General features: G+C 42.9%; 2 protein-coding genes across 2 annotated transcripts; both read right to left on the bottom strand.

Annotated features, from left to right (window-relative positions):
• Nucleotides 1–6066: 6066 nt before the first annotated feature.
• On the bottom strand, nucleotides 6067–7368 carry ackr5 (atypical chemokine receptor 5). Its single transcript, XM_083768575.1, has one exon. The coding sequence runs from the start codon at nucleotides 7349–7351 to the stop codon at nucleotides 6227–6229; it is 1125 nt and encodes a 374-aa protein (XP_083624701.1). The 5' UTR covers nucleotides 7352–7368; the 3' UTR covers nucleotides 6067–6226.
• A 3709-nt stretch (nucleotides 7369–11077) lies between these two features.
• pip4k2ca (phosphatidylinositol-5-phosphate 4-kinase, type II, gamma a) lies at nucleotides 11078–26203 on the bottom strand. Its single transcript, XM_083770195.1, has 10 exons — nucleotides 25726–26203; nucleotides 25276–25373; nucleotides 24853–24949; nucleotides 23733–23882; nucleotides 20621–20767; nucleotides 19805–19843; nucleotides 19594–19707; nucleotides 18721–18985; nucleotides 17825–17928; nucleotides 11078–11408 (listed from the first exon to the last, which is right to left on the bottom strand). Exons 1-10 carry the CDS (start codon nucleotides 25882–25884, stop codon nucleotides 11328–11330), a joined length of 1254 nt encoding a protein of 417 aa, XP_083626321.1. The 5' UTR covers nucleotides 25885–26203; the 3' UTR covers nucleotides 11078–11327.
• Nucleotides 26204–27010: the final 807 nt, after the last annotated feature.

Here is a 27010-nt window from a genome sequence, read left to right as displayed (position 1 = left end):
TTTATTCACCCAAGCTGTAAAGGGTAGTAGTACCTCACTGTAGCATTATACAGTAATTATCTTTTCTAAATTTTGCAGTTGGTATTTGATTAACCATATTGCATAATTGTTTGTTTTTTATTACATAACATAACACGTCTAAGCTGAACAATATACTACATTTTGTTTTAGATGAGAAAGGAAAACTGGGGCCTTATCAGTTGAGCAGAAAACATGTAATCTTCCTTTCTTTCCTGCATGTAGTGTTTTGTTTTTTTGTCTGTAGTAGTTTAAAAAAGAAAACTAAACAATTATGCTATTCATGCACTATATTCACTAGATGTACTACGTCTTTTTGTATTCATGTTGTGCTGTAGAATAACGTTGCTGAAGTGCCCACACCTGTGATATATATTTTGTTTACCTCATATCTGTATCTAATTATGATGTAATTATTTATTATATTTATGCCTTTTTATTCTTTAACCATTTGATTTTTTTTAAAGGGTTTTAAAGTAAGAACTATGAAGGTTGGCCTTTTTCGACAAATACCGTAAATATTGTTTGTAGTTCTAGAATAAACAAGTAAAAACAAAAACAAAAATCACTGCTTGTACGTGGTCTCATCCATAATGCAAAAACTCATTAATCCATGGTGTTGCATTATGTAATACCTTAGCTATTGAAAAATAGCAGATCTACAAGCTCATAGCGCGCCACCGAGTGGCGCGGTACGAGCTTGTAGGTCTGCTATTTTTTTTTTTATCGTAGAACGACTGACATAGAAACATAGCTTTTTCAGAAAACTGTCAGGATTTAGAAGACATTTTTAGAATCTGATCTCAGGTCAAAATCATCAGGATGAATGAGATTTCATCGGAGTGAATTTGCAGAGTTCAGCACCTCTCTCTTCCATAGTTTTGTGACTTTGACCTCTTAACCCATTCTGACCTGAGATCAGATTCATACGAGGTTTCCGCCGGACACACACTGGTCTGATGAACCCATTCTGACCTGAGATCAGATTTAAAAAATGTCAGTCGCTCTTCGATTTTTCAAAAATAGCAGACCTACAAGCTCGTATCGCGCCACTCGGTGGCGCGATATGAGCTTGTAGATCTGCTATTTTTCAATAGCTAAAGCATAACATGATGCCAACACCAAAATGGGTGCCCGGTCAGAATAGGTTAAGCTCAGGTGTGTACAGAAACCTGAAATATCTTCCCCTCTCTCACTCGTCTTATCACCAAGTCCACATTGTTAGAAAGAAACTCACCCTGGGTGGCTGTAATGGAAATCACTGTGAATTAATTTCATAAATCAATAAGAAGCGAGATAGTGAACTGCAACTACAGCAAATTAGGTTACTTACATTTTCCAGTTATTAACATTTTGCAATAATAATTTTATTGCATGATGCAGGTAGTTGCACTGCAGCATTCAGAACCAAAATGTACTGTAATGATTTAAGCTATAAGTTATGTATACATTTGAGGTCGAGTGTGGACAAACATGGTTTGTCCATTGTAGATCGATGGCAGAGTGGTTGCTGTGTTCTTCAAGCAACATGGCCTGGAAACAGACTGGCTCAAAGTGGGCTTTTCTGGGGTTAATCTGATTATCTTTCTAAAACATAACAAAAGCCCAACACAAAAGTAGGATTCTAGGCAGACCTACTAAAATGTGATTTTTGAGTGGTTAGAGAAGGCATTTTAGTTAGAACACTTTTGCAGAATGTGTTAGTCGATGCTTCAAATTCATAACTAAGGCTCTGAATTGCTCTCTCACTTGGTTGAGTACAATTCCTTTTTGATCTTCAACAATCCAGATGAATATCCACATGGATGAAAGAGGTTCAAAGGCGCACAATGATGCTGAGAGGACAGTAATTAAGGCACTATTAAGATCCAGGATCCTATTAAAGTGTCCACATCAACTTGACCCATTTTGGGGCGGGAACCCCTTTTGGTGTTTTAAACATGGTATAATTTAGATATTGAAAAATAGCAGATCTACAAGCTCATAGCGCGCCACCGAGTGGCGCGCTACGAGCTTGTAGGTCTGCTATTTTTGAAAAATCGTGAAAATGTAACATATTTTCCGATGGGGGTCGGCGGCCAACTACATATATTTTTGGGGGTCCTTGGCATGAAACTGTTAACCACTGCTATAGAAACATTTGACAAATTGTCATGATTTTTTTATTTATTTTTCGACGTCAGGCCTAAATGGGTTAATGTGAGGCATAGAATTTGTCATATTACCTTGATATGTGTCTACTGGAGAGGATGAATGTTGAACTGTGCTGTCCTGGACTATCTGGGCAATCAGGCCTGTAATACTTTCTACCCTCCCGTCTCTCAGTAACGCACATTCAAGTGTGTGTTATAAGATATAACGGGACATCCTCAGTGACTTGGGGGGGGGGGGGAGTGGTACAGAGCAGCAGGAAAGCCCACACAACTAGAGGTCTAGGTTGTGGGGCCTTAAAGGACCACTTCACCACTTTTCAACCGGTCTTCATATAATTGGTCCTCACTAATGTTCATGATAAAATACCACTAATCTACTCTGCTCTGTCTCACAGGAGGGCTGTGGGCAGTTCCGAAAATCGATGGGGAATCCAGGCTAATAGAAACGGCAGGCTTTCTATTCCTGAACAGTTGCAATGCGAAAATAGAAGCCATCGTTCTCACGATAATGAAGATCTAAATATTTATTTAAAAAATCTGCCTAACGATGTCACTGGTGGACGGGTTTCTGAACTGCCCACAGCCCTCCTATGAGACAGAGTAGAGTAGATTAGTGGTATTTTACCATGAACATTAGTGAGTACCTAGCCTCGATACCCAGGCTTTCATTTCGTCTGCGCGAAAGATGAAAGCCTGGAAAAAGCCGTGGGCTGAACCAGTCTAAAAGTGGGAGTCAACCCTTCCGGGTGGGCGTCGCTCTAAATGATGTGACGTAGCGCTGCACTAGGGGGGAGAGGAGGGGCCGGGGGTGACGGACAGATCGATGAGATCCAATCAGGGTGCGCGCATTTCTGAGGCGCGACCCGCCCCTCTAGACCAGAAATGTCTCTGCTTAGGTCAGGCTAGTGAGTACCAATTATATGAAGATAGGTTGACAAGTGGTGAAGTGGTCCTTTAAGTAAGGATTATAGTAGGGAATTACAATCTGTTAAACAGTGTTTTCCCTTATTGTATTTGCACAGCTTACTCATGCAAATTCTTGACATAATAAAACACATTCTGCTGCTCATTGCCTCTGGAATACTTCCTACTACCTGAAATACTTAATTTCAATGACATACTTGTACATACAGTACCAAACTTCCTCTAAGGACCAAAAACAAATTGTGTGATTTTGTTGTATGTGGGGTTGGCACCAAGCAGACAATTATGAAAACAAACAGCCACCACAAAGCACAAGACAATACCAGGAGGCCCCCTCTTATGAAGAGCAGTGGTGAGGCAGTGAATTGGCATGCACAAACTAAAACACTGCCATAGCAAATGATTTTACTCTTATTTACAGGCTAGGAAGCCTGTGGCACAAGCTAAGGAAGCAGGGCCTTTAACCTATACACACCTCCTTCCACATTGATGGCTGACTTCTAGACCCCCTAGTCTAAAGACACCATTTCCAGCATTAATTTTAGGTGTCGCACATAAGCTGGGTTCCTCAAAATCACTATTTTTCGTTTGGTTAAACAGTGAACTAAACTGCCTAGTTGACAAAGCCCTTTAGTTCACTTCATGCTTATTAACCGAACATAACAGAAATATGAAGGAAAGTGGGAATTTTGTTTCACCTAACTTTTGGGCAGACAAATAAGTCGCATTGGTCTGTGCAACCGTTAACAGCAAGAAAGCCGTCTGTTTTTGGTGCAGTCTAGCTGACTGACATGCTGTGACAGTATAAGGTCATGACACAGGTCACTGTGACAGCTAGCCTCGGAAACCCAGACGTTTTTATTTCCAGGGACAGAATGTAGGAACATTTGTGTTGGCTGCGATTCAAATCAACTTAATAATGGCTCAGTGATTAATGGGATATGTCCTGTTTCACACGCAATGTTCCCCCGCAATCAATGCCACTTTCCTCATCCATCCTGCTCCATTTCCATTGTTTAACCCATTCTGAACGGGCACCCATTTTGGTGTTGGCATCATGTTATGCTTTAAGCTATTGAAAAATAGCAGATCTACAAGCTCATATCGCGCCACCGAGTGGCGCGATACGAGCTTGTAGGTCTGCTATTTTTGAAAAATCGAAGAACGACTGACATTTTTTAGAATCTGATCTCAGGTCAGAATGGGTTCATCAGACCAGTGTGTGTCCGGCGGAAACCTGGTATGAATCTGATCTCGGGTCAGAATGGGTTAAGGGCAGTCAGCTCTCGTCTTTCCTATAGCAGCAGGAAGGAATAGTCAGCAGAATGACCAATTCTGGGAAAGTTTAAACAAACCATAGTCCCTGAACCCCAACCATGTAATGTCGAAATTGGAGTAAACGTCGTCTATAGCATTGGATCAGCACAACATCGTAAAAATATATCGTTTTTCATCAGCACATGGAAATGAGTGAATCTCATCGAGTATTGTTGTCAGCACATTGCAATCAGTCCTGACGGTCCTCACCCAATGTTAAGCAACTGTATATGAGCAAATGCCACTTTATTACAGGAACGATAACAATTTTCTAGTTCCAGGAATTCTATAGGAGTGGAACTGATTGGGCCTCACATGCAGCAGGAAAAACGTTCTTTTAAAATGTGTTGCCCATTTTCTTGGAACCCCTTTTGGTGTTAGCATTATGTTGTGCTTTAGCTATTGAAAAATAGCAGATCTACAAGCTCATAGCTACGAGCCTGTAGGTCTGCTATTTCTTTTTTTTAATCGAAGAACCACTGACATAGAAACATAGCTTTTTCAGAAAACTGTCAGGATGTAGAAGACATTTTTAGAATCTGATCTCAGGTCAAAATGGGTTTTAAGGGGGTCATTCTAACTGCCGATATTAACCTCCCGGGCACTGAAACATCTAGGAATTGGAAAAGATATATCTAGGGGTCACACTTTTTTTTCCCCCCAGCACATATTGTTTCTATTTCTAGAATAAGTAAAGTAGACGAGTTAAAAAAAAAAAACTGCTCGTCTGTTCTAGTGTCCATGCTGCAAAAACCCATACATCATCATGAATTACAGTGGGGGGGGGGGGGATTTTCAGCATTCCGCGTGGTATATTCCACACTTCTCGTTTTCAGATTTATGACCTTTGACCCCTCGAAGGCCCAGGTCTCTTCCTCCTATTGTGCCATCTCCGTGGACAGAAAGCCCAACTCTTCCCCCCGTTCTTGCTCTCCTTATCACCACATTGTGGAAAGAAAGTGGAAAGAAACAGAACTCACCCTGCTGGGCATGAAATGGAAGTCACAGGATTAGCATGACTTCCTCACAAAGCGTTTAAGAAGCAAAGATAGTGAACTGCAACTACGGCACATTAAATGTCACTTGGATAACATTGTTATTTTATTGCATGAGACAGACCGTGTGTGTTGCACAGTAGCATTCAAAGTCTGATAATGTCATGATGTAACTATAGCTAAGGTTTATCCCTTTATTGATCATTGGTCATAAAAAAAATAAGAATCCATCCATTTCCACCTTTTTTCAAACAGCAAAAATAGTTCAAAGGGGACCGGTCTTATCTTGCATTGGCCAGACGGCATCTGTTTGCATTCCTGCTTTGTCACTATAATTCATTTCCGCTATATACGATCCTGAATGTTGCTATGACTTCCTGTGGGAGTGAATTTTCCACCGTTTGAAACTGATCTGTTAAATGAAGAAAAACAGGACATGTTTTATGAGGGGGAAGGTGTTGGTGAGTCCATCATTCTTACATAAAATAGCAGATCTACAAGCTCATAGCGTGCCACCGAGTGGCGCGCTATGAGCTTGTAGATCTGCTATTTTTTGAAAAATCGAAAGAACGACTGCCATAGAAACATAGCTTTTTCAGAAAACTGTCAGGATGTAGAAGACATTTTTTAGAATCTGATCTCGGGTCAAAATGGGTTAAGTGTCTTTGAAAGAAGACACTACCAACTTCATTTCCCCCTGGAATAGATTTTCACATTTCCACTGGTCTTCAGTTCTCAGTTTAAGAGAAAGTCTTGGAACTGTGTTTTTGTGTCAGATTTGACAGAAAAAGCCCCATTCTGCCCATCAAATCATCTCTCTTACGATCCAACGTCCGAGTGACTGGTGCTCATGTCACTCAGCCTCCGCTGCTTCCTGGCCTCCGTGTCGTCGGCGGCGTCGTCGGGCCGCGGCCGGGAGCCCGGTCCCATCGGAGTCTCGGCCGCGGCCTCCCTGGGCACGTGGTTCACCACGGCGTTGACCAGGTTGCTGCGGAAGCTCTTGCTGAGGAAGTTGTAGAGGACGGGGTTGGCGATGCAGTGGAAGAGGGACAGGCAGTGCACCACGCTGTAGGAGAAGTAGAGCACCTCCAGCGTGTTGCAGCTGAAGGCGAAGGGGTTCATGTCGTCGACGATGATCAGGCACATCACCAGGTGGTACGGCAGCCAGCACGCCACGAACACCAGCGAGTAGACGTGCACCAGCCACACCTCCCGTCGGCCCCGCACCGTGACGTCCGGAGTCGTGCGCACCGCACGCGCTATGAGGACGTTGCAGGTGACGATGACGGCCGCGGGGCCCAGGAACTGGAACACCAGGCAGAAGAGGAAGACCACGACGATCCACTCGGTGTAATTGTGCTCGGGCATCATGTAGCAGCCCGGCTCGTCCCACTCCAGGAGGTCCACGTGGACGTTCTCCAGCAGCGCCAGCAGGAAGGACAGCAGCCACAGGCCGCCGCAGAGCAGCCAGCGCCGCCGGCCCGCCGCCGGGAAGCAGGTCGACGGAGACGACGACGACGAAGGCCCGGTCAGGGACAGGTAGCGCTCCAGGGTCATGAAGGCCAGGAAGAAGGAGCTGCTGTAGAAGTTGACCATGTAGACGAGGTTGGTGACCTTGCAGAGGAAGCGGCCCCACAGCCACACCTTGTCCACGGTCATCTCCATCATGAAGAAGGGCAGCACCATGATCACCATGAGGTCCGACAGGCTCACGTTGATGACGCAGAAGAGGACCCCGTTGGCCGCGTGGCGCCGGCGCCAGTTGACCCAGACGACCACGGCGTTCTCCACGAGGCCCACCGTGAAGAAGAACAGGTAGAGGAGGAAGAGTGCGATGCGCCGGGCGTCCGCGTTCAGGTGGAGCGTGCACTCGTAGACGAACCACGGCGTGCCGTTGTAGAAGGCCAGCGAGTGGTTGACGTGCTCTTCGACTTCGAGTGACATGGTCTGGTTGTTGAAAAGCAGAGGAATTGTTTCAGACTGGCTCAAACCGAAAAGTTGGATCTATAGGCAGACATGCTGGGATATGAAAATGTTTCCAGGATATTTTGAGTGGCTTGTAAAATTGTAGTGCAGATAAAGAAGGCATTTAGAACTCTGCAGAATATGCTGAGAGAAAATGTCTCATTTGGAACCGAGTCAATGCTTCAAATGTATAATTTAAGTCTGAATTTTACTGGGTACAATTCCTTCCAACGCATGCCTTTTGAAGATTACGTCATTATGGCAGCCAAGTCTATGGACTTTGAGGATATTAATTGCAATGTTTGCTTAGAGAAATTAGAGCAGTTAGACGAGCAATAGTAGTAGATAAATATAGTGTAGTAGATAAATATCAATGCAAGTTTCTAAAGAGGTTGCAGAGAACACAATGACTCTAAAAGGATAGTAATGTAATACACAATCCAGTACCAGGACTGAAATTAAGTTCTCACATTCCACAAAGAAAATCACAAATTTGTCACATCACAAAAAAACGATCAAAGTAGTAAAATTGAACCACACGAACTGAATTTGAGGCATCAATTTGATATTACCGTGATATGTCGGTGTGTGTCTACCTGGAGAGGCTAGATGATGAAGAGGGAGGGCAGTCAATTAAGGCCTAATTGACTCAAGGGTGAGCAGCTTGGCATCTGTATCAGCACAAGACAACTGTACCGAACCGCTGTCCTGGACTATCTGGGCAATCAGACAGCCCGACGCTTCTCCCCTCCCATCTCTCATTAAGACACGTGTGCATGTGCACGAACACACACACACATGCACGCACACACACACACACACACACACACACACACACACACAAGATCCAACAGGACATCCTCGCAGTGCCTGGGGGGGGGGGGGAGTGGTACAGAGCAGCAGGAAAGCCCGCACAACTTATAAGTGTCTATAGGTTTTGGAAGCCTTGAGGATCTATTGCATGCCCTTGTATGCATTTTTCTCCCAAAGCTCATGTAAGGACTTTGAAAAAGAAATAACAAAACTTAAAATGAAGCAAAAAAATGTCATTCCGCTGCTCATTTGCCTATAATTTCCTTTCCAACCTATCCAGGTGACTTCAATTTCAATTTAAATGCTTTTTCATCCTGGCGTCCAGAGATCTTTAGACCATTTCTATTTACTCAGCAGTGGCAAATGTCCTCAATGAATTTCCTCTAAGGACCTGTGTTTTAGTTGTACGTACGTATGTGTGGTTGGCACACAGCAGACATTATGAAAACAGCGACCCCCCCCCCCCCCCACCCTAGCATAGGACAATACCAGGAAGCCCCCCTCTTCTGCAGAGTAATAATGAGTGACAGGCGGTGTAGATGAGGTAGGAAGCCTGTGGCGCATCAGACTTCTCTAAGGAAGCAGGGCCTTTAACCTACGCGCACACATCCACATCGATAGCAGACTTGAACCCATTCTGACCTGAGATCAGATTCATACCAGGTTTCCACTGGACACACACTGGTCTGATGAACCCATTCTGACCTGAGGTCAGATTCTAAAAAATGTCAGTCATTCTTCGATTTTTTTTCAAAAAATAGCAGACCTACAAGCTCGTATCGCGCCACTCGGTGGCGCGATATGAGCTTGTAGATCTGCTATTTTTCAATAGCTAAAGCATAACATGATGCCGACACCAAAATGGGTGCCCGGTCAGAATGGGCCTACGCGCACACATCCACATCGATAGCAGACTTTAAACACCCACTCGAGGCCCTTACTTGGTATTTTTGTTAAGATTGAAATGACTGGGATTTGCTTTACCTTCAACTACAAGTACACAGCGAAAGAAAGCAGGGATATTTGGAGTTGACCATGATACAACAGCTGCAGATTTAAAAGGATCCGTACTAGTACGTTTCGGTTTGCAGTGCCCTTAGTACTGCCTCTATGAATTGTCATTCATTTTAAGTTGCATGTGGGGTCCTGCAGGGAAATTGGCTGATCTACAACATCACAACACAGAGGGACACACTTGTGAGCTTGTAGATTGGCTTTTAGTTGCATGACGCCAGCATCCAACAAGTATAACTCTGGCTTTAGTAGAGCATATACGGAGAACCTCCATACCCTGCTCCCTCTCTCTCTCTCCTTGTCCATCCTGCTCGGTTCCCATTGTTTAAGGGCAGTCAATTCTTGCTTTTCCTATAGCAGCAGGAAGGAAGAGTCAGCAGAATGACAAATTCTAGGAATGTTTGAAACCGAACCAGTCCCTGAGCACCCACCAGGTTCTGTGGAAATGGTAGTAAGACTGATCCATTATTGCGTCAGTACAACGGCCCAATGAGCTGATAAACTTAATCATTATTGCATCAGGCACAAATACATAAAACTAATTTCCACCGGGCCAGAACGGCCAGGAGGCAAAGACTGTTATTGGCCCAGAGCAAGACATTTAACCCCTAATGTTCAGTGTGTAAATGGTAATTTCATATTTTACTGAGAACAATGGTGACCTCTCCTCTACCTCCAGTCAAACACACACACACACACACACACACACACACACCTTACAAGAAATAAGACGACGAAACACTTTTTCAGAAAATCTTTGTAAAATATATTTTGGTCCAAAAGCTGACTTGCAAAAATACAAGATGTGCAATCACAAGTTAACGAGGCATCATACAGACTACATCTATTGTGCCTTTTCCAGTGTATTGGAATTCTCTATTGTAACTCGGTCACTTCTTTTAAGGCTAACTGCATAAAGCTGCTGTAATGTATTGTTATTTTCTATAAGTTATAACATACCTAAGCTATCGCTATGGAATCGTCTCAAATATCATCACAATACAGTGGAAAATAGATCAATCTATTCCTACTTAGGATTGCATTTTTGTCTCCTATAATGTTTTACAATGATTCGTGTAGGTTATTTGGAAGCACAAAATACAGCATTCCAAATAAACAAATGGAGTGTTCAGAATAATACAGTCTGGCCTTATGTTTAGAAAGTGCTTTGATCTCAATGTACGGATCAAATCCCCCTTATTCACATTTTTTTATTTAATCAAAAAAGTCTAAACGGGTTACTGGTCTGTAAATGACTGAGCATTCAGTCTATATGAAAATGGGCATGTTGTTATGACGAATGTCAAAACTCTTTTGATATTCAGTCTATATGAAAATGGGCATGTCGTTATGACGAATGTCAAAACTCTTTTGATAAAGTAAATACAACTTTGACCCCACTCGTTTGGCACGCCAGACACGCAAACAAACATATTCCTTCGCAAACAATTGAATCTTATTTCTCACCTTTTACACCTAAAACATCATTTTTTGCAAAAAGAAACATGACTAATCCACCGTTAAGCTTAGCTCATATCAATGAAAACCAGAACAATTTGACTCAATTAATTCCAAAAAGTCATCAAGTCTGATTCAGGTCGGATTACTTTGTCATAGTACCCTTTTGTTCCAAAAAAAAAAAAAAAAAGTCAGTTGGTTAGAGTGCTTATTATCAATATGAAATTCACCATACATCTTAAAAATAAATATATGCCTCAAAAAGTAGTACATCATATTACATATTACAATGGAAGTAGTCTCATCTCAGATCACCAAATTCATTAACCCATTTTGGGGCGGGAACCCAAAATTATGTTATAATTTAGCTATTGAAAAATTGCAGATCTACAAGATGAGCTTGTAGGTCTGTTATTATTATTTTTAATCGTGAAAATATTTATTTCAGAAAACTGGAGGATTTAGAAGATTCTTTTTTAAATTTCGAGGTCAGGCCTAAATGGGTTAAAAAATGATCTGCATGTGCATACTTTCTCTATGGTTTTGGTCAATGGTCAAGTAGAACATCACAAAACGACAAAGGAAGAGCGAGACTGACGACCTCGGAAATCTCAGGCGGAAGTCGTGTGCTGATCCATGGCAATTCTTTTGCGTTAAGTATAGCGTGCCGCTACGCAAAGATGTTTGAGATGAATTCACGAAATCTTTTGGCATACTGTTCAGGGTGGACTGTGGATATCTCAGCACCGGCCTGGGGAGACCACAAGGGAGGGGAAAGGGAGCAAGAGACACAAAGAACAATAGGTTGAACATTGCAACAAGTAGTCAAAGTAGCAATAAAACTGTGTAAAAATACAAATACAAAAGTCCTGCATTGGGATTGGGATCCAGGGGTTCCCAAAGCAAACCCCATGGGAGCGGGGAACTTTTTAATTGCTGCAGGCAGGAATGGGCAGTAAAAATAAACGTGCGGCTCCAGCACCGTCCTGCAATAAACCTATGTATTTACACGGCTTGGTTGAATGCCTGATTCCGATTGGTCATTCGCCGAATTCAGCGGCGTGTTATTTCTTGATAACAGACCGCTCCGCTCTGTAACAGACCGGATGTCTAAATCAAAGCCTCGGAGCACCTGGCTGCAGCCACTGCGCTGCTTGGATTTTATGCTGTGCCCCAACATGACAGCCATGTAAACTAACACACAATGTCATTTAACTAAACAACATTTGAACCAAGAAATAGACGATGCATAATTACCCAAAGATTTATTCCATTTGATCAACACTCACTTCCTTGTTTCCGAGGCGACTTGGTTGTACTGCGCACTTGGAATACTTTCATTACCGCAAGGAAATACTTTGTTTTGTTGTCACTTTTAGGTCAATTAATTAATTTGTGTATTATAGCCGTGTAATAAGCGGGATAATGGATGGATGGGTGGTCATTGTTTATATATATATATAAATCACCCTGGTCGGTGACTTATCTATCAACAATGACATAACGTAATGCATCTGAAGCATGCAACAGTGCGAGTAAGATCCCAGCTGGCAACTAATAAATATTGGCAGCCATCTTTGTTTATATACACAGTAGGATTGCAATGACCCCGATTGTTCACAGAGCATTCTCTTTATTGTGGCAAATGCGCAGACCACACAAACTCTACATCAATGGGAAAAGAGGGTGACAGGAACAAAGTAATGGTGCAACACCAAAACACAAACGGTAACATCATGTCCACCATTGGTTGTTAGTGTTAACTTGTGTTGTTCTCTATTGTACACTTTACGACAGTTCTCTATAGTTTCCTTTACGGCAACGGACACCAGGACTTATACGCATGCGCAGTGGGAGCTGGTATTCAGATGTGAATTGTGGAGGGAACCATGTTTACATGTTCAGCCGGTGTATTGAAAATAAATTCATTTACAACTGTATAAACGTCGTGTTTATTAAGACCTAGTCAACATTGGTAGCAGAGGATGGTTTGAAGATGGCTGCAAACTACAGAGTACCGCCGAAGTTTGACGAAACCAAGCCGTATGAAGGTTGGAAAAATGAAGTCAACATATGGTCGCGAGTTACCGAACTCGACAAGAAGAAACAGGCGCTTGCAGTGGCTTTGGGACTGGAAGGACGAGCCAGGGATATCGCGATGGAGATATCAGCAGAAGACTTGGACAATGATACTGGTATGGAGACATTATTAGCTAAACTGGACGGCGTGTTTCAGCAAGAAGAAAAGGACCGGGCGTACGAAGCGTATTCTCAGTTTGATCGTTTAATGAAAGACAGTTCGGTTTCCATGGCAGATTACATAATCGACTTTGAGCAGCGTTACAACCGAATCAAAAGGTACGACATGGCGCTTCCAGATGCGGTGTTAGCCTTCAAGCTGTTAGACACGGCCTGCCTCGATGAAAAAGACAGACAACTAGCACTAACGGCGTGCCCCGACTTAAAGTTTGCATCGATGAAGTCGGCACTCAAGCGGATTTTTGGAGGGAAGACGGCGCCAGGATCGTCACGCGGGATACAACTAAACCAGGATGCAGCTTTCTTCACTGAACAACGACAACGACAAGGACAAGGACAAGGAAGACGGAACACGACATTTCAACAAAGGAGTGAAAGGACATTGTTGCCGGGCACCAACCCATTGGATAAGTTCGGTAAACGGTCAAGATGTGCTGTGTGTCAAAGCACATTTCATTGGGCCAAGGACTGTCCCCACAAGAAGAACGAACAAGTAAGATTAACTGAAGACGAAAATGTAGATGAAGTTAACATCACGTTGTTGACAAATAACCCCATGTCTGACGCAGAGATTTTCATAACTGAATCAGTAGGATCCGCCATCATAGACACTGCATGCACTCGTACTGTATGTGGGGAGAAATGGCTTGTCAGTTTTGTTAATGGTCTTAGTCAAGAGCAGGCAGACAAAATGATGAAGACAGAAAATTCCAGTTCCAGACCATTTCGTTTTGGAGATGGCAACTTGGTATATTCCACCAGAAAAGTGAAACTACCTGCTAAAATAGGACACACAAAATGTCACATTGAGGCAGAAGTGGTCAATGCTGACATTCCACTGTTACTGAGTAAATCTTCACTGAAGAAGGCAGGAACTGTTTTAGACATGGAGAATGACAGAGCAGTAATGTTTAAGCAGCAGATTCCTCTTGAGTTCACTAGCTCAGGACACTACTGTGTAGACATAAGAGACAAAGACAACACAACACAGCGAATGAAAGATGACGTGATACTTGCAGCGACAGCTGAAGATGAAGCCCTGACAGTGACAGAAAACATGTCCTCAGCCGAAAAGCGCAAAGTCCTTCTCAAGCTACACAAACAGTTTGGCCACGCATCTGCAGACAGGCTGCAGAGGCTAATCCAGAGCTCGGGAAACAAAGACAAGGACTGCCTCACTATTTTGCAACAAATAGTGCATGATTGTGACATATGTCAGAGATACAGCAAAACTAAGCCGAAGCCAGCTGTTGGTCTGCCTCTAGCTTCAGAGTATAATGAAACCGTGGCGGTGGACCTGCACGAGTTGGAGCCAGGAGTATGGTATCTACATGTGATTGACCAATTCACACGCTTCAGCGCAGGAAGTATTGTGAAAACGAAGAAAGCCTCTGAAATAGTCAACTCCCTTATCCACACATGGATAAGTGTTCACGGTCCTCCTCGTATTCTGTACAGCGACAACGGTGGAGAGTTCAATAACGCAGAGTTCAGAGATATGGCGGAAAACTTCAACATCGAGACGAGGACAACAGCAGGATACAGTCCCTGGAGCAACGGGCTGTTGGAAAGACATAATCAGACTCTCACCGACATCCTCCTGAAGGTGAGACAGGAAAACGGATGTGACTGGCACACTGCCCTAGACTGGGCCCTTATGGCTAAGAACTGTATGCACAGTGTTCATGGTTATAGCCCACATCAACTGGTATTTGGTCAAAACCCTAACCTTCCTTCTGTATTAATTGATAAACTACCTGCACTAGAAGGCACTACAGTAAGTGCAAGGGTAGGGCAACACATATCAGCGTTGCATGCTTCTAGGAAAGCTTTCACTGAATCTGAATGTTCAGAGAGGATAAGGAGAGCACTACGTAAGCAGCTCAGATCCACAGATGAAAAGTATCAGACAGGAGACAAAGTCTATTACAAACGAGCTGACAGTACAGAGTGGAAGGGACCAGGGGTAGTTATTGGTCAGGATGGGGCTGTTGTATTTGTACGACATGGTGGTATCCTTGTTAGAGTACATCACTTAAGGCTTAATAAGATACACACACGTGTTCAAGATGAGGTCCTCAATGACACAAACAGTGAGACAATTGTACAGAATCAAGCAGCAGTTAGTGAAAACACAGGTATGGTGAACAGAGCCACAGGTGGCTCATTTACTGAACAAAACACAGACAACGAACAGGAAAGTGACAGGGAGTCCAATGCAGGAGAGGGAGCACATACTTTAGTGACTCAAAATGATGTAACACAAACTGGAATGGAGCACAATGTCTGTGATGATAACCCTGTGATTTCTGCAAGTGTCAAGGTAAAAGCAGGACAGACTGTAACTTTTATGAAAAGAGATGAAAGTGTTCTATGTAGAGCTAAAGTCCTTAATAGGGCAGGCAAAGCCACAGGAGGGTACAAAAATTGGTATAACCTGCAATTTATTGAAAATGATGGGGGTCATGGTCAAAAGGAGGCGGTTGATCTGTCACGTGTGAATAGTCTCAACATTGAATCCGATTCAGAAGTCAGGGATGCTGATGTTCTTATAACAAAAGACATATCATTTGATGAAGCAAAACAAGTAGAGATTGACAACTGGAACAATAATGATGTTTTTGAAGAGGTTGAAGATGCAGGCCAGAAATGTGTTTCCACCCGTTGGGTCTGTAGTCTAAAAGAAACTGACAAGGGTATTGTACCTAAAGCTAGGCTTGTAGCCAGGGGGTTTGAAGAGTTTAATACTCAACAGCTGCAGAAAGATTCACCGACCTGTGCCTCTGAATCCCTGAGGTTATTGCTATCAGTGATTTGCCAAAATCAGTGGAAAGTCCATTCTATGGACATTAAATCTGCCTTTTTGCAGGGCATGGAGTTGTCAAGGGACATTCATGTCCGCCCACCCCCGGAAGCAAACAGTAAAGGGATTCTATGGAAACTAAAGAAATGTGTATATGGTCTTGCTGATGCATCACTTTATTGGTATAATAGAGTGAAAGAAATCATGCTGAGCACAGGTGCTAAAGTGTCAAAAGTGGATCCTGCAGTCTTTTATTGGTTAGATGACCAATGCAAAGTTAAAGGTGTACTGGCATGTCATGTAGATGATTTTCTCTGGGCCGGCTCGCAACACTTTGTAACTGATGTGATTCCTCGACTGAAGTCTGCGTTCCATGTGGGACGTGAGGAACATGGGAATTTCTGCTATGTGGGACTGGATATTGTCACTGTAAATGGTGTCATAGAGATGCATCAGCAGAGCTATATTGACAACATGCAACTCATCCACATGCAGCCAGCACGTGCTATACAAAGAGATTCAGCTCTTAGTGAAACTGAAAGAGAGCAGCTGAGATCAAAAATAGGACAAATTCTTTGGGTTGCAAGGCAAACCAGACCTGATGTTATGTTTGATGCCTGTATTTTGGCATCCATTCTAAAAAATGCTACTGTACAGTCCATTCATGATGCAAATAAGGTGATTCGTAAACTTAAAGCTGAAAAGGTTACTCTGAAATTTCAGCATTTGGGTAATAATGATGCTTTGAACTTGACTGTTTTCAGTGATGCTTCGCTGGGGAACTTGCCAGATGGAGGTACACAAGGGGGGACATTGATCACACTCATGGGGGAAAGCGGAAAGTTTTCTCCTCTCTGTTGGCAATCGAAGAGGATCAGACGTGTAGTGCGGAGCACACTTGCGGGAGAGACTCTTGCCATGTCGGATGGAATTGACAATGCAATTTTCCTTGCCACCCTCTTTTCTGAGCTCACTACTGGGACTGCCGAATTGAATGCTCCCGGGTTGGTCTGTGTGACTGACAATCACTCCCTTTACGATGCCCTTAAGTCCACTAAACAGGTCACAGAGAAGAGACTTCGGTTAGACATAAGCGGCATCAAAGAGCTCGTTCAGAGTAAAACAATCAAGAAGGTGCTCTGGTCAGTGACGAAAGCCCAACTCGCTGACTGTCTGACTAAAAAGGGAGCGTCACCTCTAGTGCTCTTGAAAGCACTCTGTGAAGGACTATGGCATCCAGCTTAAAAAAAAAAAAAAGAAAAAAAGTGGAGAAGTTTGTATTTTGTTATTTTTCCTGAATGTTCTTCTATTTGACTTTTCTTCTTTGCACTTGGTTTATGGGATGACTGAATCTATTTTTTATTTTAAAGAAAGAAGAGGGAGATTGTTAACTTGTGTTGTTCTCTATTGTACACTTTACGACAGTTCTCTATAGTTTCCTTTACGGCAACGGACACCAGGACTTATACGCATGCGCAGTGGGAGCTGGTATTCAGATGTGAATTGTGGAGGGAACCATGTTTACATGTTCAGCCGGTGTATTGAAAATAAATTCATTTACAACTGTATAAACGTCGTGTTTATTAAGACCTAGTCAACAGTTAGAATGCCATTTCTATAGTAGAGCTCTGAATAACCTATGATGATATGAAAATATGATTGACATTTTGCATATAACTTCTAAAACTACTCTTGCAAGATTGTCAAAAAAATAGCAATTTAAATGTATTTATCAAAACCTGATATTTGAACCGAACTACTGTATGGATATGTCAAAACCATTACCCTGTGTGTGCATTATTGTGGAGTTAAATTAACCCCTTTAGGTGTTTTAAACATGTTATAATTTAGCTATTGAAAAATAGCAGATCTACAAGCTCATAGCGCGCCACCGAGTGGCACACTACGAGCTTGTAGGTCTGCCATTTTTGAAAGATTGTGAAAATATTTATTTCAGAAAACTGGAAGATTTTTGGACATTTTCTCAAATTTCGAGGTCAGGCCTAAATGGGTTTTAAATTAACATCAAGGATCTTTCTGTGAGGTGCAGCGGAACATTCTGACCGCCAACCGGTCACCTTCGTCCTTCCTGTGCCGTTACTCACCCCGTGTTTGACAGTTTTAGCTGCGTGTGCAGCTTTCTTCTTGGTGTCGTACTGAGTAAGGACGTCAATCAGACCCATGAAGTACACCTCCCTCTGCGGAGCTCCTGACAATGACATCAAAGACAAAGACAACATTATGGGTTAGTGGGTTACAGTGCCAGGGCTGCCCAAAAGGTAGATTGCGAACTACCAGTAGATCACAAAGGCTGTGCAGGTAGATCACATGGCCCTAAAAAATATAGCCTAACCTAAAAAAAAAACTGACTACACAACATTTGGTTTTCAAGTGTTGCCGTGCACAAAAATGTCGGTAGCATTACAAATTAAATACAAAAACCCCTACTATAGTCCATTTCTCCAGCTCTATTTCCCATTCCAAGTGCGTTGTTAACGCCAGCTCCGCTATTCCAAAGCCCACTCAGGTACATGTTTAAACTATTTTCAGCAATGGTATAATTTAATTATTTTGGTGCATGGGTAGATTTTGTTGAGCCAGTCATTTTGAAAGTAGCTCTCAAGTCAAAAGAGTGTGGGCACCCCTGGGTTACACCGTGCATGAAAACGGCACACTGGAAAACTTCTTGTTATTCAAAAATAAATCTCCCACTAATTAAGACATTTACAACTAGTAAGTGCTAGTCTGAACCACTGGTACTGCTGCTTTTCCCTCCGACTAGGTCCAACTAGTCCCTGATTTGACAGCTAGAATTAAAAGTACACCAGGATCAGGATCAGGCTGTAACTGATGTTGCGTTTGCAAATGCTGTAAGCTAAATTAATTAGCAAAAAGGTTTAGCTTCTGGTGGTCTTAACCCTAAAGGCTCAGTTATGTTCGATAAAAAATGAATAAAGGTTTTAGTTGAAAATAACATTTCTTGGCCAAGTAAAGTACACACCTGGGGCACTCCTAATGGCATACACGTCCACGTAGGGGTCAAACTCCCCGGGTCCCAGTGCTTTGCACGAGGACATGTAACCGGCGATGCCCTCGGGAGACGTGCCGTAGGAGCCCACCGTGGGGGCTGCCGCTAGGCCGTTCTCTGGCTCCAGGTCCTCCTCGTTGGAGGGCTCGTCGCCTTCCTCCTCCTCCCGCTCGGCCCGGCCGATGTCGTGGATGCCCAGCAGAAGGCTGTAGTCCATGATCTTCAACTTCACGAGGAACTGAGAAGAGAATTGGTACCATGATGCTACTTATTTATCCCTTCTGGGCAATTTATCTCAAAGAAAATGGACACACACACACACACACACACACACACACACAGTGTGGCTGCCTGGCTGGGAATAGAACGGGCGCAGTACTTAGTTTAAGACAGTTTTTTGGTTTAGACTAGTCATTGGTTAGACCAGTCATTAGTCCTACAACTACAATCTCAAACCCTCACCCTAAACCTAACCTCCCACGGGGCAGCATACCTAAACCTAACCTTAACCCGTGTCTAACCAATGACCAGTCTAAACTAAGTATGAACCCCTCTCAAACCTTCACCCTAACCCTAACCTCCCACGGGGCAGTACACCTAACCCTAAACCATGTCTAACCAATGACTAGTCTAAACTAAGTATGCACCCTGAATAAAACAATTTAAAATCCATCATAATGTTTAACTTTAGTTCAATTAGAAGGGGGGTAATGTGATCATCTCATGTCAAAATGGCAACACGGAGGTGCTGCAGTAAAGACAAAGTTTGATGCTGCCGCTATGTGGCCGAAGTTTGCAACAACAGTGGAAATGTTCCATTCAGCGCGTGCAGAGGAGGTCACCCACCTCCACATCTCTGTTGAGCTTCTCCATGAATTTCTCCTTCAGCTCCTCCGATACAAAAACCTTCTGCATGTTGTTCCTGAAGTCCTTGTCCTTGTAGGTAGGAAGATCTTTCACCTGGAGGTATAGATTTTAGGCATTAGGAAGATGGATAAAAGCAAATACAGTGGCATGGATAAAATAAAATAAAAATGTATTCGAGACGATGTTTTACCCTTTCTTTGTCACTCGCTTCACGAGACACGATGGATCCCTGCAAAACAATTTAGTTGAAATATTCAGACAATTGCATGTTCTGCCCACATACAATATGAAAACCTTTACCGCTGCTACGAAATACTTTGACGATTGTTAGAACTTGTTAGAAACGGAATCCAAAGTAAAGTAGGCACACCTCTCAGGTGCTGAACAAGAGGATACGTACAGGAGAAGGAGAAGGAGAAGTAGTCCGCACACCGTTTCATAGTTCCGTTTTCGACCCCTTATGGGTCAACGACTGAACGAAGACCCATAAGGGGTCGAAACGTTTCATCCTTCTAAATAGTGTGCAGGACTACTTCTCCTGTTAGAATTTGTTACCACATACAATGTTAACCCATTCTGACCTGAGATCAGATTCAAACGAGGTTTCCACTTCACACACACTGGTCTGATGAACCCATTCTGACCTGAGATCAGATTCTAAAAATGTCAGTCGTTCTTCGATTTTTCAAAAATAGCAGACCTACAAGCTCGTAGCGCGCCACTCGGTGGCGCGCTATGAGCTTGTAGATCTGCTATTTTTCAATAGCTAAAGCATGACATGATGCCAACACCAAAATGGGTTCTCGTTCAGAATGGGTTAAGTCTTTGTGTGCCATGTTACAGGTGATGACACGATATAACCCCCGACAGGTGATTATGAATTTCCGTTTGATCTCTCACATATTAGGACCGACAAGTTTGAGGGCGATAATAATAATAATAATAATGCAACTTCCTCCCGTTTTCTGAATGACTAATGACGACGTTGTGTGCGTTTCTTCCTCACCTTCAGGTCATACTTCCTGTGCACCACTAATCTGTGGCTGAACATGTTCCTCATGACGATCAGATAGGTCTCCTCGCTGTCCACGCTGACCCGGTACATGCCCAGGAACTGAGGCAGCAGGGTGCTGCCGTGACACTTCACAATGTGCTGCAAAACAAGAAACGGTCAATCAATCAATCTCTGTGCATCGTCACCGTCATTATTGATTTTTTAATTTTACCATTCTGACCTGAGATCAGATTCATACGAGGTTTCCGCCGGACACACACTGGTCTGATGAACCCATTCTGACCTGAGATCAGATTCTAAAAAAGTCAGTCGTTCTTCGATTTTTCAAAAATAGCAGACCTACAAGCTCGTATCGCGCCACTCGGTGGCGCGATATGAGCTTGTAGATCTGCTATTTTTCAATAGCTAAAGCATAACATGATGCCAACACCAAAATGGGTGCCCGGTCAGAATGGGTTAATATGTGCCTATTGTAATGAATATAATGCAGGGGTTGACACTAAAGGTCTCAGAGGCACTTGCCCATCGGGCAAGTACAGGTCATGTTCTACTTGCCCCGAAAATTGTCCATTATAAAAGTATAGGTAGAATTTGAATAACCGTTCAACTGTTTGATAAAACAATGTCACATGAATATGACTATTTTATATTTGCGTTTAGACAAGATATCTCGTGTTGCGTTTATAGACTGCTGCGTACCCTCTCAAACGAGCACTTGCCTGGTCGGGGCACACCTTGAAAGCAGACTCCACCTGCCCAAAATGTACCCGCCAGGGGCAGGTGGGCAAAGCCTTAGTGGCAACGCCTGATAATGTAGAGGTTTTTACAGCATTCAAATGTCTCTTCCCCTTTCTTTTAAGAGCACATATGCAGACAGGAACCAATTACTGACGCTCTATGTATTCAGGTTAGGCATTTAGCCCTGTTGAAGATTTGCTATGGCAATCTATTAAAAGAGACACTCACTGCAGGCTGACCTCATTCAGTATACCATGGAATGCTCCGGCCAGAATGCTAATAGAAGATGCAATGCTTTATGTGAAGGAACAATGCACTCGTTTTTACCTCCCGTTGGCATATTTTTAGGGGGGGGGGGTAGCCCCTCCAACATCTGGCTTTCGGAATTACGTCATATGGCAGCCGAGTCTATGGACTTTTAATGAAAGTACTGATCATAGACATGAAGGTAGACGCCTCCTTCGGCTCTGGGGATGTGTGCTTCGAGAGTAGGCAAGCTTTCCCGATGTTCCTAGTGTAAGTATGAGCGGAAGCTTGCCAAGCTATTTTTTTCTTTTTTTAATATCTATGGTATTGACCGGCAGATCAGAATGGCCGATAACTACTTCCGGTTCACCGGGGTGAAATGTCGTGGTTTTCAAAATAAAGCTTGGAAGGGACTATGACTGAGTGCAACCGTGGCAGTTAACAAACAGTGTGGCAGCCAAGTCTATGGACTTTTGTTTGTTTAGAGCACTATGATCTGCGTGTGACAAAGTGACACTCTACACATATAGTATGTAAGGTAGTCGTGTTAATAAGGCCATCAGGATGTGGCATGTGAATAAATAATGCAAAATGTGCCTAGTTTGGACCCGACGATGCTCCTGATATTTAGGCCAATACCTTTTCAATGATCAATAAAATATTGTTGAAATAAAACTTGTTATTGATAATGTAATTTTACAAATATTGCAACTTCTATACAGCCAGGTAGGCCTGTCACAATTATCACAATCACCTGATCAATTATTCGAGCTTATCACAAATCAAAATAATTTGCTGTTGAACATTTTATGATTTTTTTTTTTTTTTACTACAGTAAATATATCCAATAGTGTAGTATTTATTTCAAATGTATTAGTGATGTTTGTCAGTAATTTTCGTAATGAAATATACAAAGTTATTTGTCATATGTGCCCTGTGCAATTTGTTTACAAAGCCTAAAAAAGAAAATCCATTCATGTTCTAATGTTAACGACAAAACAATTTAATCATTCATCACAATTATTTGTTTGACAATTAATCCGTCAGCTAAAATAAAATGATCATGACAGAGCTCCACTGATGAGAATGAATGCTTCAGCACGGTATCCATGAAAGACTCCATTGCCATTAATGAATATGAATACAAAATAAACCCCCCCCCTCCCCCCCTCCCCCAAAGAATCTGTACAAAACCCAGAAGCTTGATAACAATGTACTCATTCAGCACCAAGCCAGTTGACAATCCCTCTTAAACAGAGGCTACCATTTTCTCATCCCACTCCCAGTTTTATGCGGGCCATGTAACACATTCCAAACAGAGTTCAAGGCGACCCGAAATTGTACTTCTTGAGGATGTTTATCTGAAGAAAGACTCTTTTGGGTCACTGCAAGTACAGTATATACACACCATACAGAATCGGTTTTGTTGATTAAGAACACCTGTACCAAATAGACGGGCTTAGTTGAGATATAATAATGAACAACAATAATAATAATAATAATAATAGAATGAACAGAATTCAGAAAATAAAGGAAAGCCATTTCAGTTCACTCTCTTTTCTTCTGTACACATTCGATCAGAGACCATCAAAAAGGCATCATTTGAGATTTGCATGAACCTTGATAAGCAAATTTGAATACTTCTGTCACATTTCAGGTTTGTTTTTTCCACTGCACCTACCCAACTACTAATGATGTGCTAACAGAGAACTACATTTGAGTTTAGAGGTGTGTTCCCCTCACCTCACCAAAAATATTGCTTCCCTCAAGATATATTAAAATTAGACCTATACCGAGACAGTTCTCAATCATGTGTTTAAAAAAAAAAAAAAGGAAATGACGTGGCTTCAACATACAACAGGATATGTTTAATAATAGCCTGGTCTCCCAAAGAGTCAGCCTTTAGCCAAGGCCACCTTGTTATCCCCATTTCCTAAAAACGTCAGTGACAATATTCTCCTTTGACTAAGCTTTAAAAATTAAGAAGTAGTGCTGTAAAAACCTACCATGGTATAAGGTTTTTGCGGATAGCTTGAGCCTGGATATCACTACTTGTCTAGGCTGCGCAAACCTCAAATTAAAAATGGGCCATTAAAAAAAAGAAAACACCAGCTCTTACCTGGTGGTACTCAGACAAGATGCTATGCATGTCTGCGACGTCTTCACTGGAGATCTGCTTGACAACCAGCGTGCGGTCATACGAGTTGAAGAGCAGTCCTTCTCCCTGTACGTCTGTACTCCTTAAAGGGGGGCTGCGGGTCAATGACACCTGTGGTAAGAGACCAAGAACACACAGGTTAAGAGTTGCTCAAAGTCAGAATTGCCATGTGAACGTGTGATATAAATGTGAATAAATTAAAACCCCACTACGCCCAGGCCAGTTAGCTCAACCGTCTGGGCACCTAGGCTGCTGAGCCAGCCCGATAGCGTGCCGCAGGTTCGACTCCCGATCCCGAAGGACTTTGCCACGTGTCTGTCTACCCCCTCCCCCATTTCCTGTCAGGTTACTTTCAACCTATCGATAAAGAGTCAGACAATATAATTTGTCATGCAAACACTAGCACGTGTTCTTCCAATGAACTGAAATGAAAATGGCACACACTTTAGATTACAATGCATGCAGGTTCTATGTTCTGAGCTTACATTACTGGATGGCCCCAGTAATCGTGTCTTTAAGATGGAGCGGTCAATCTCAAGAGGTCATTGGGGGAGTATTTTGAAAATCCAGACAAAAACATCCATTCACAATTTCACATTCCAATCACGCTCATGTTTGCCAGTTTGATGTGAACCCCAATGAATCGTATCACGATCTGTTGCAGCACAAAGTAACACAAGAATGGTAGTAGTCCGGAACACGTGTCGGTATTGAGAATGAAGAGACAGAGACGACTCAACCACTGCGCAGCAATCGCAATGGGAACTTTCTGACAAACCACAAATCATTTAACACATTTCCAGCAGACAGTGAACGAAATGAAAAATAAACAGAAGCATTATTGAAATTAGCAGCCTATAAAACAAGACGTAAAAATGGTGGTGGTTGCGTCAGGTGATGATAGATCTCACCATCCGTGTAACACATCTATGCAAGTAGATCTCGTGCACGACAACGTCACTCAACCCTAGAAGATACCGCTTCTCACCATTATCACCAAGGGATGCCAACATAATGTACTGTATGGCATTCCTCCAACAACAATATATAGTTGTATTTTAACTGTACATAATTTACACACCTGGTAGTCCAGATCCTCAATTCCAAAACGCTCTCTTAGATTGCGGAACACCAGAGGACAATATTCTTTGAACTTAAAATGTCCAGGAAGGTTCTCTCTGTAAAAAGGGAAGGGGTGTAGTTGTGAGATGGTGGTTTGCATTTTGTTGCTGCATCGGCACACAGGCATGCACAGAAACTAACAGTCTCGTTCATTCACAAATATGAACACATTTTAACCTTCAGGGTGTACATATGAGAGGATTCATTGCAATAGTGCTAGCTATGGGTTTCCCAAAAAGTAGCCTACATCTAAAGCACAGCCATCTTAGCTTTACATGAAAGCAGCTTTGATCATTTTGATTTGGGGATAGCCAGTTCAAGTCCACATAGCCTACACTTCCAATGCAAACTGCATCAAACAAGGCAATTGTTTGAGCCATACTTGTTGAAGAGGTGATTGTTGACTTTGATCTTGGTGTTGGCTTTGAAGTCGTCAGGCAGTAACATGACAGGAACGGGAACCTGGTTGAGGTCATTGATCTGAGGAAAATAAATAACGTGTGGCATCATTAGCTTAGTTTGCATGGCATGGATCTATTATGGTTGCATGCATGATGTACACACAACGCTGTCGCTATTCACATCACTCCCCTTCTCCGTCTGTCATGGTGGGTCTTCTTGTGTACACAATAACGTTATCATTCGTCGTACGGCTGTGTCGCGTGCCGAAAGTATTATCTTGTGAACGTGGAGATGTGCTGCTATTTTGGGGGTTTTTTTTGTCGTTTGGCTGGATGATGAAACTGAACTTAGAACACACGCGCGTGGTGGCTAAAGGCAGCGTTAGCATGTAGCTCGCAACAGACAGTGCTAGCAAAGCAAAGCGACTCACCGAATGATTCACGCCCCACATGAACACACTGAGGACCGGGTCGCTGGCACGGAACACTTTCACCTTCTGCTGCACGAAATGCTTCTTTTTCGTCTTCGTCTTAGGGGCCAGTATCACCATTGGACTCGACACGGCCCCCAAGTTACCGAGGGACGCCATGACAACACACGGACCGGGCTTTCGTTTGTCCCTTGGATGGGGGGGGGGGGGATGAAGGTTGAAACGGTGTTACTACTAGCTAAGAAGCTAACAAGCTAATGAACTGTCACTCCACTTCCCTGCTTTCTTCGTAACCACTGGGCAAGCCAAAGGTCACCCGGGCGCGTTGCAAACACGTCTCCCCCGCCCCGCGGTGTCCAGTCCAGCTGCTATACTTTCTCTGCCACCTTTCTAAGCCATATTCTAGTTCGTAGACCCGATGAATCACTTGTAATTGTCATTCATGCGCGCTGAGAGCTATCTGCAAAGTAAGCTCCTGTCAACCTTGCAATAATAATAAAGCCCACCTCCACCACCACCGCCCCCTTGGTCCAGCCAACCTGTGTCGACCACGTGGGTCGGGGACAAATAGATGCGTTACTTTTGCATCAGCTGCCCTCAGATGGGTGGATACTTTGTTTCGCACAACTTGATACATCACCTGATGCCACACACACTTCTTGAATGTGATAACAGTGCCCCACTGCCTTCTACCGCTACACTATTTGGTTCTGTTTGAATGCTTTAATATATTGATATTTTCTGAATTCTGAATCTCCTGCGTCATCATAGCGTGCCGTGACGTAATCATTCTGATAGAAGATGTGGTTATTTTTACCCCACCAAATGGTCTTAATTTGGTAATTGTATTTGCATTATTGTGTATTACAAAAGCCACGCGATTGATTGCCTAATATTGCTCCATGCGCAGAACAGAACCTCCAAGAATACCAAATATAATATAACCAGCCTAGATAGAGAAGTAGGAGGACATGTGTGATATGCTGCGATACCACAGGATCTGAGGATCAGGTTTCGTTTGCGTTTTCTTTTCTGCGAGACCTGCATTTCAAATTTCATATGCATGGACATATTAGATATTCTATGCTGTTACCTTGGAAACAGGCATGTGCCGAGTCCCCCTGTGGAGATGCTGGAGAGAATATCCTTTATGCCCCCAGTAATGGCAGAAAATCTGCATGACACTAATGTCCCTATTAATTTCTATTTCAGGGCTCAGCTGAGAACTAATTGACATTACTGTGACTGCTAAAGTCATTCTTATAGGCATGGTAAAATGATAATC

This window comes from Protomyctophum parallelum (assembly GCF_964188405.1).
Source record: "Protomyctophum parallelum genome assembly, chromosome: 7".
Lineage (NCBI taxonomy): Eukaryota > Metazoa > Chordata > Actinopteri > Myctophiformes > Myctophidae > Protomyctophum > Protomyctophum parallelum.
Note: the sequence above shows the minus strand (reverse complement) of the source record. Positions and strands in the feature narration are given on the sequence as shown.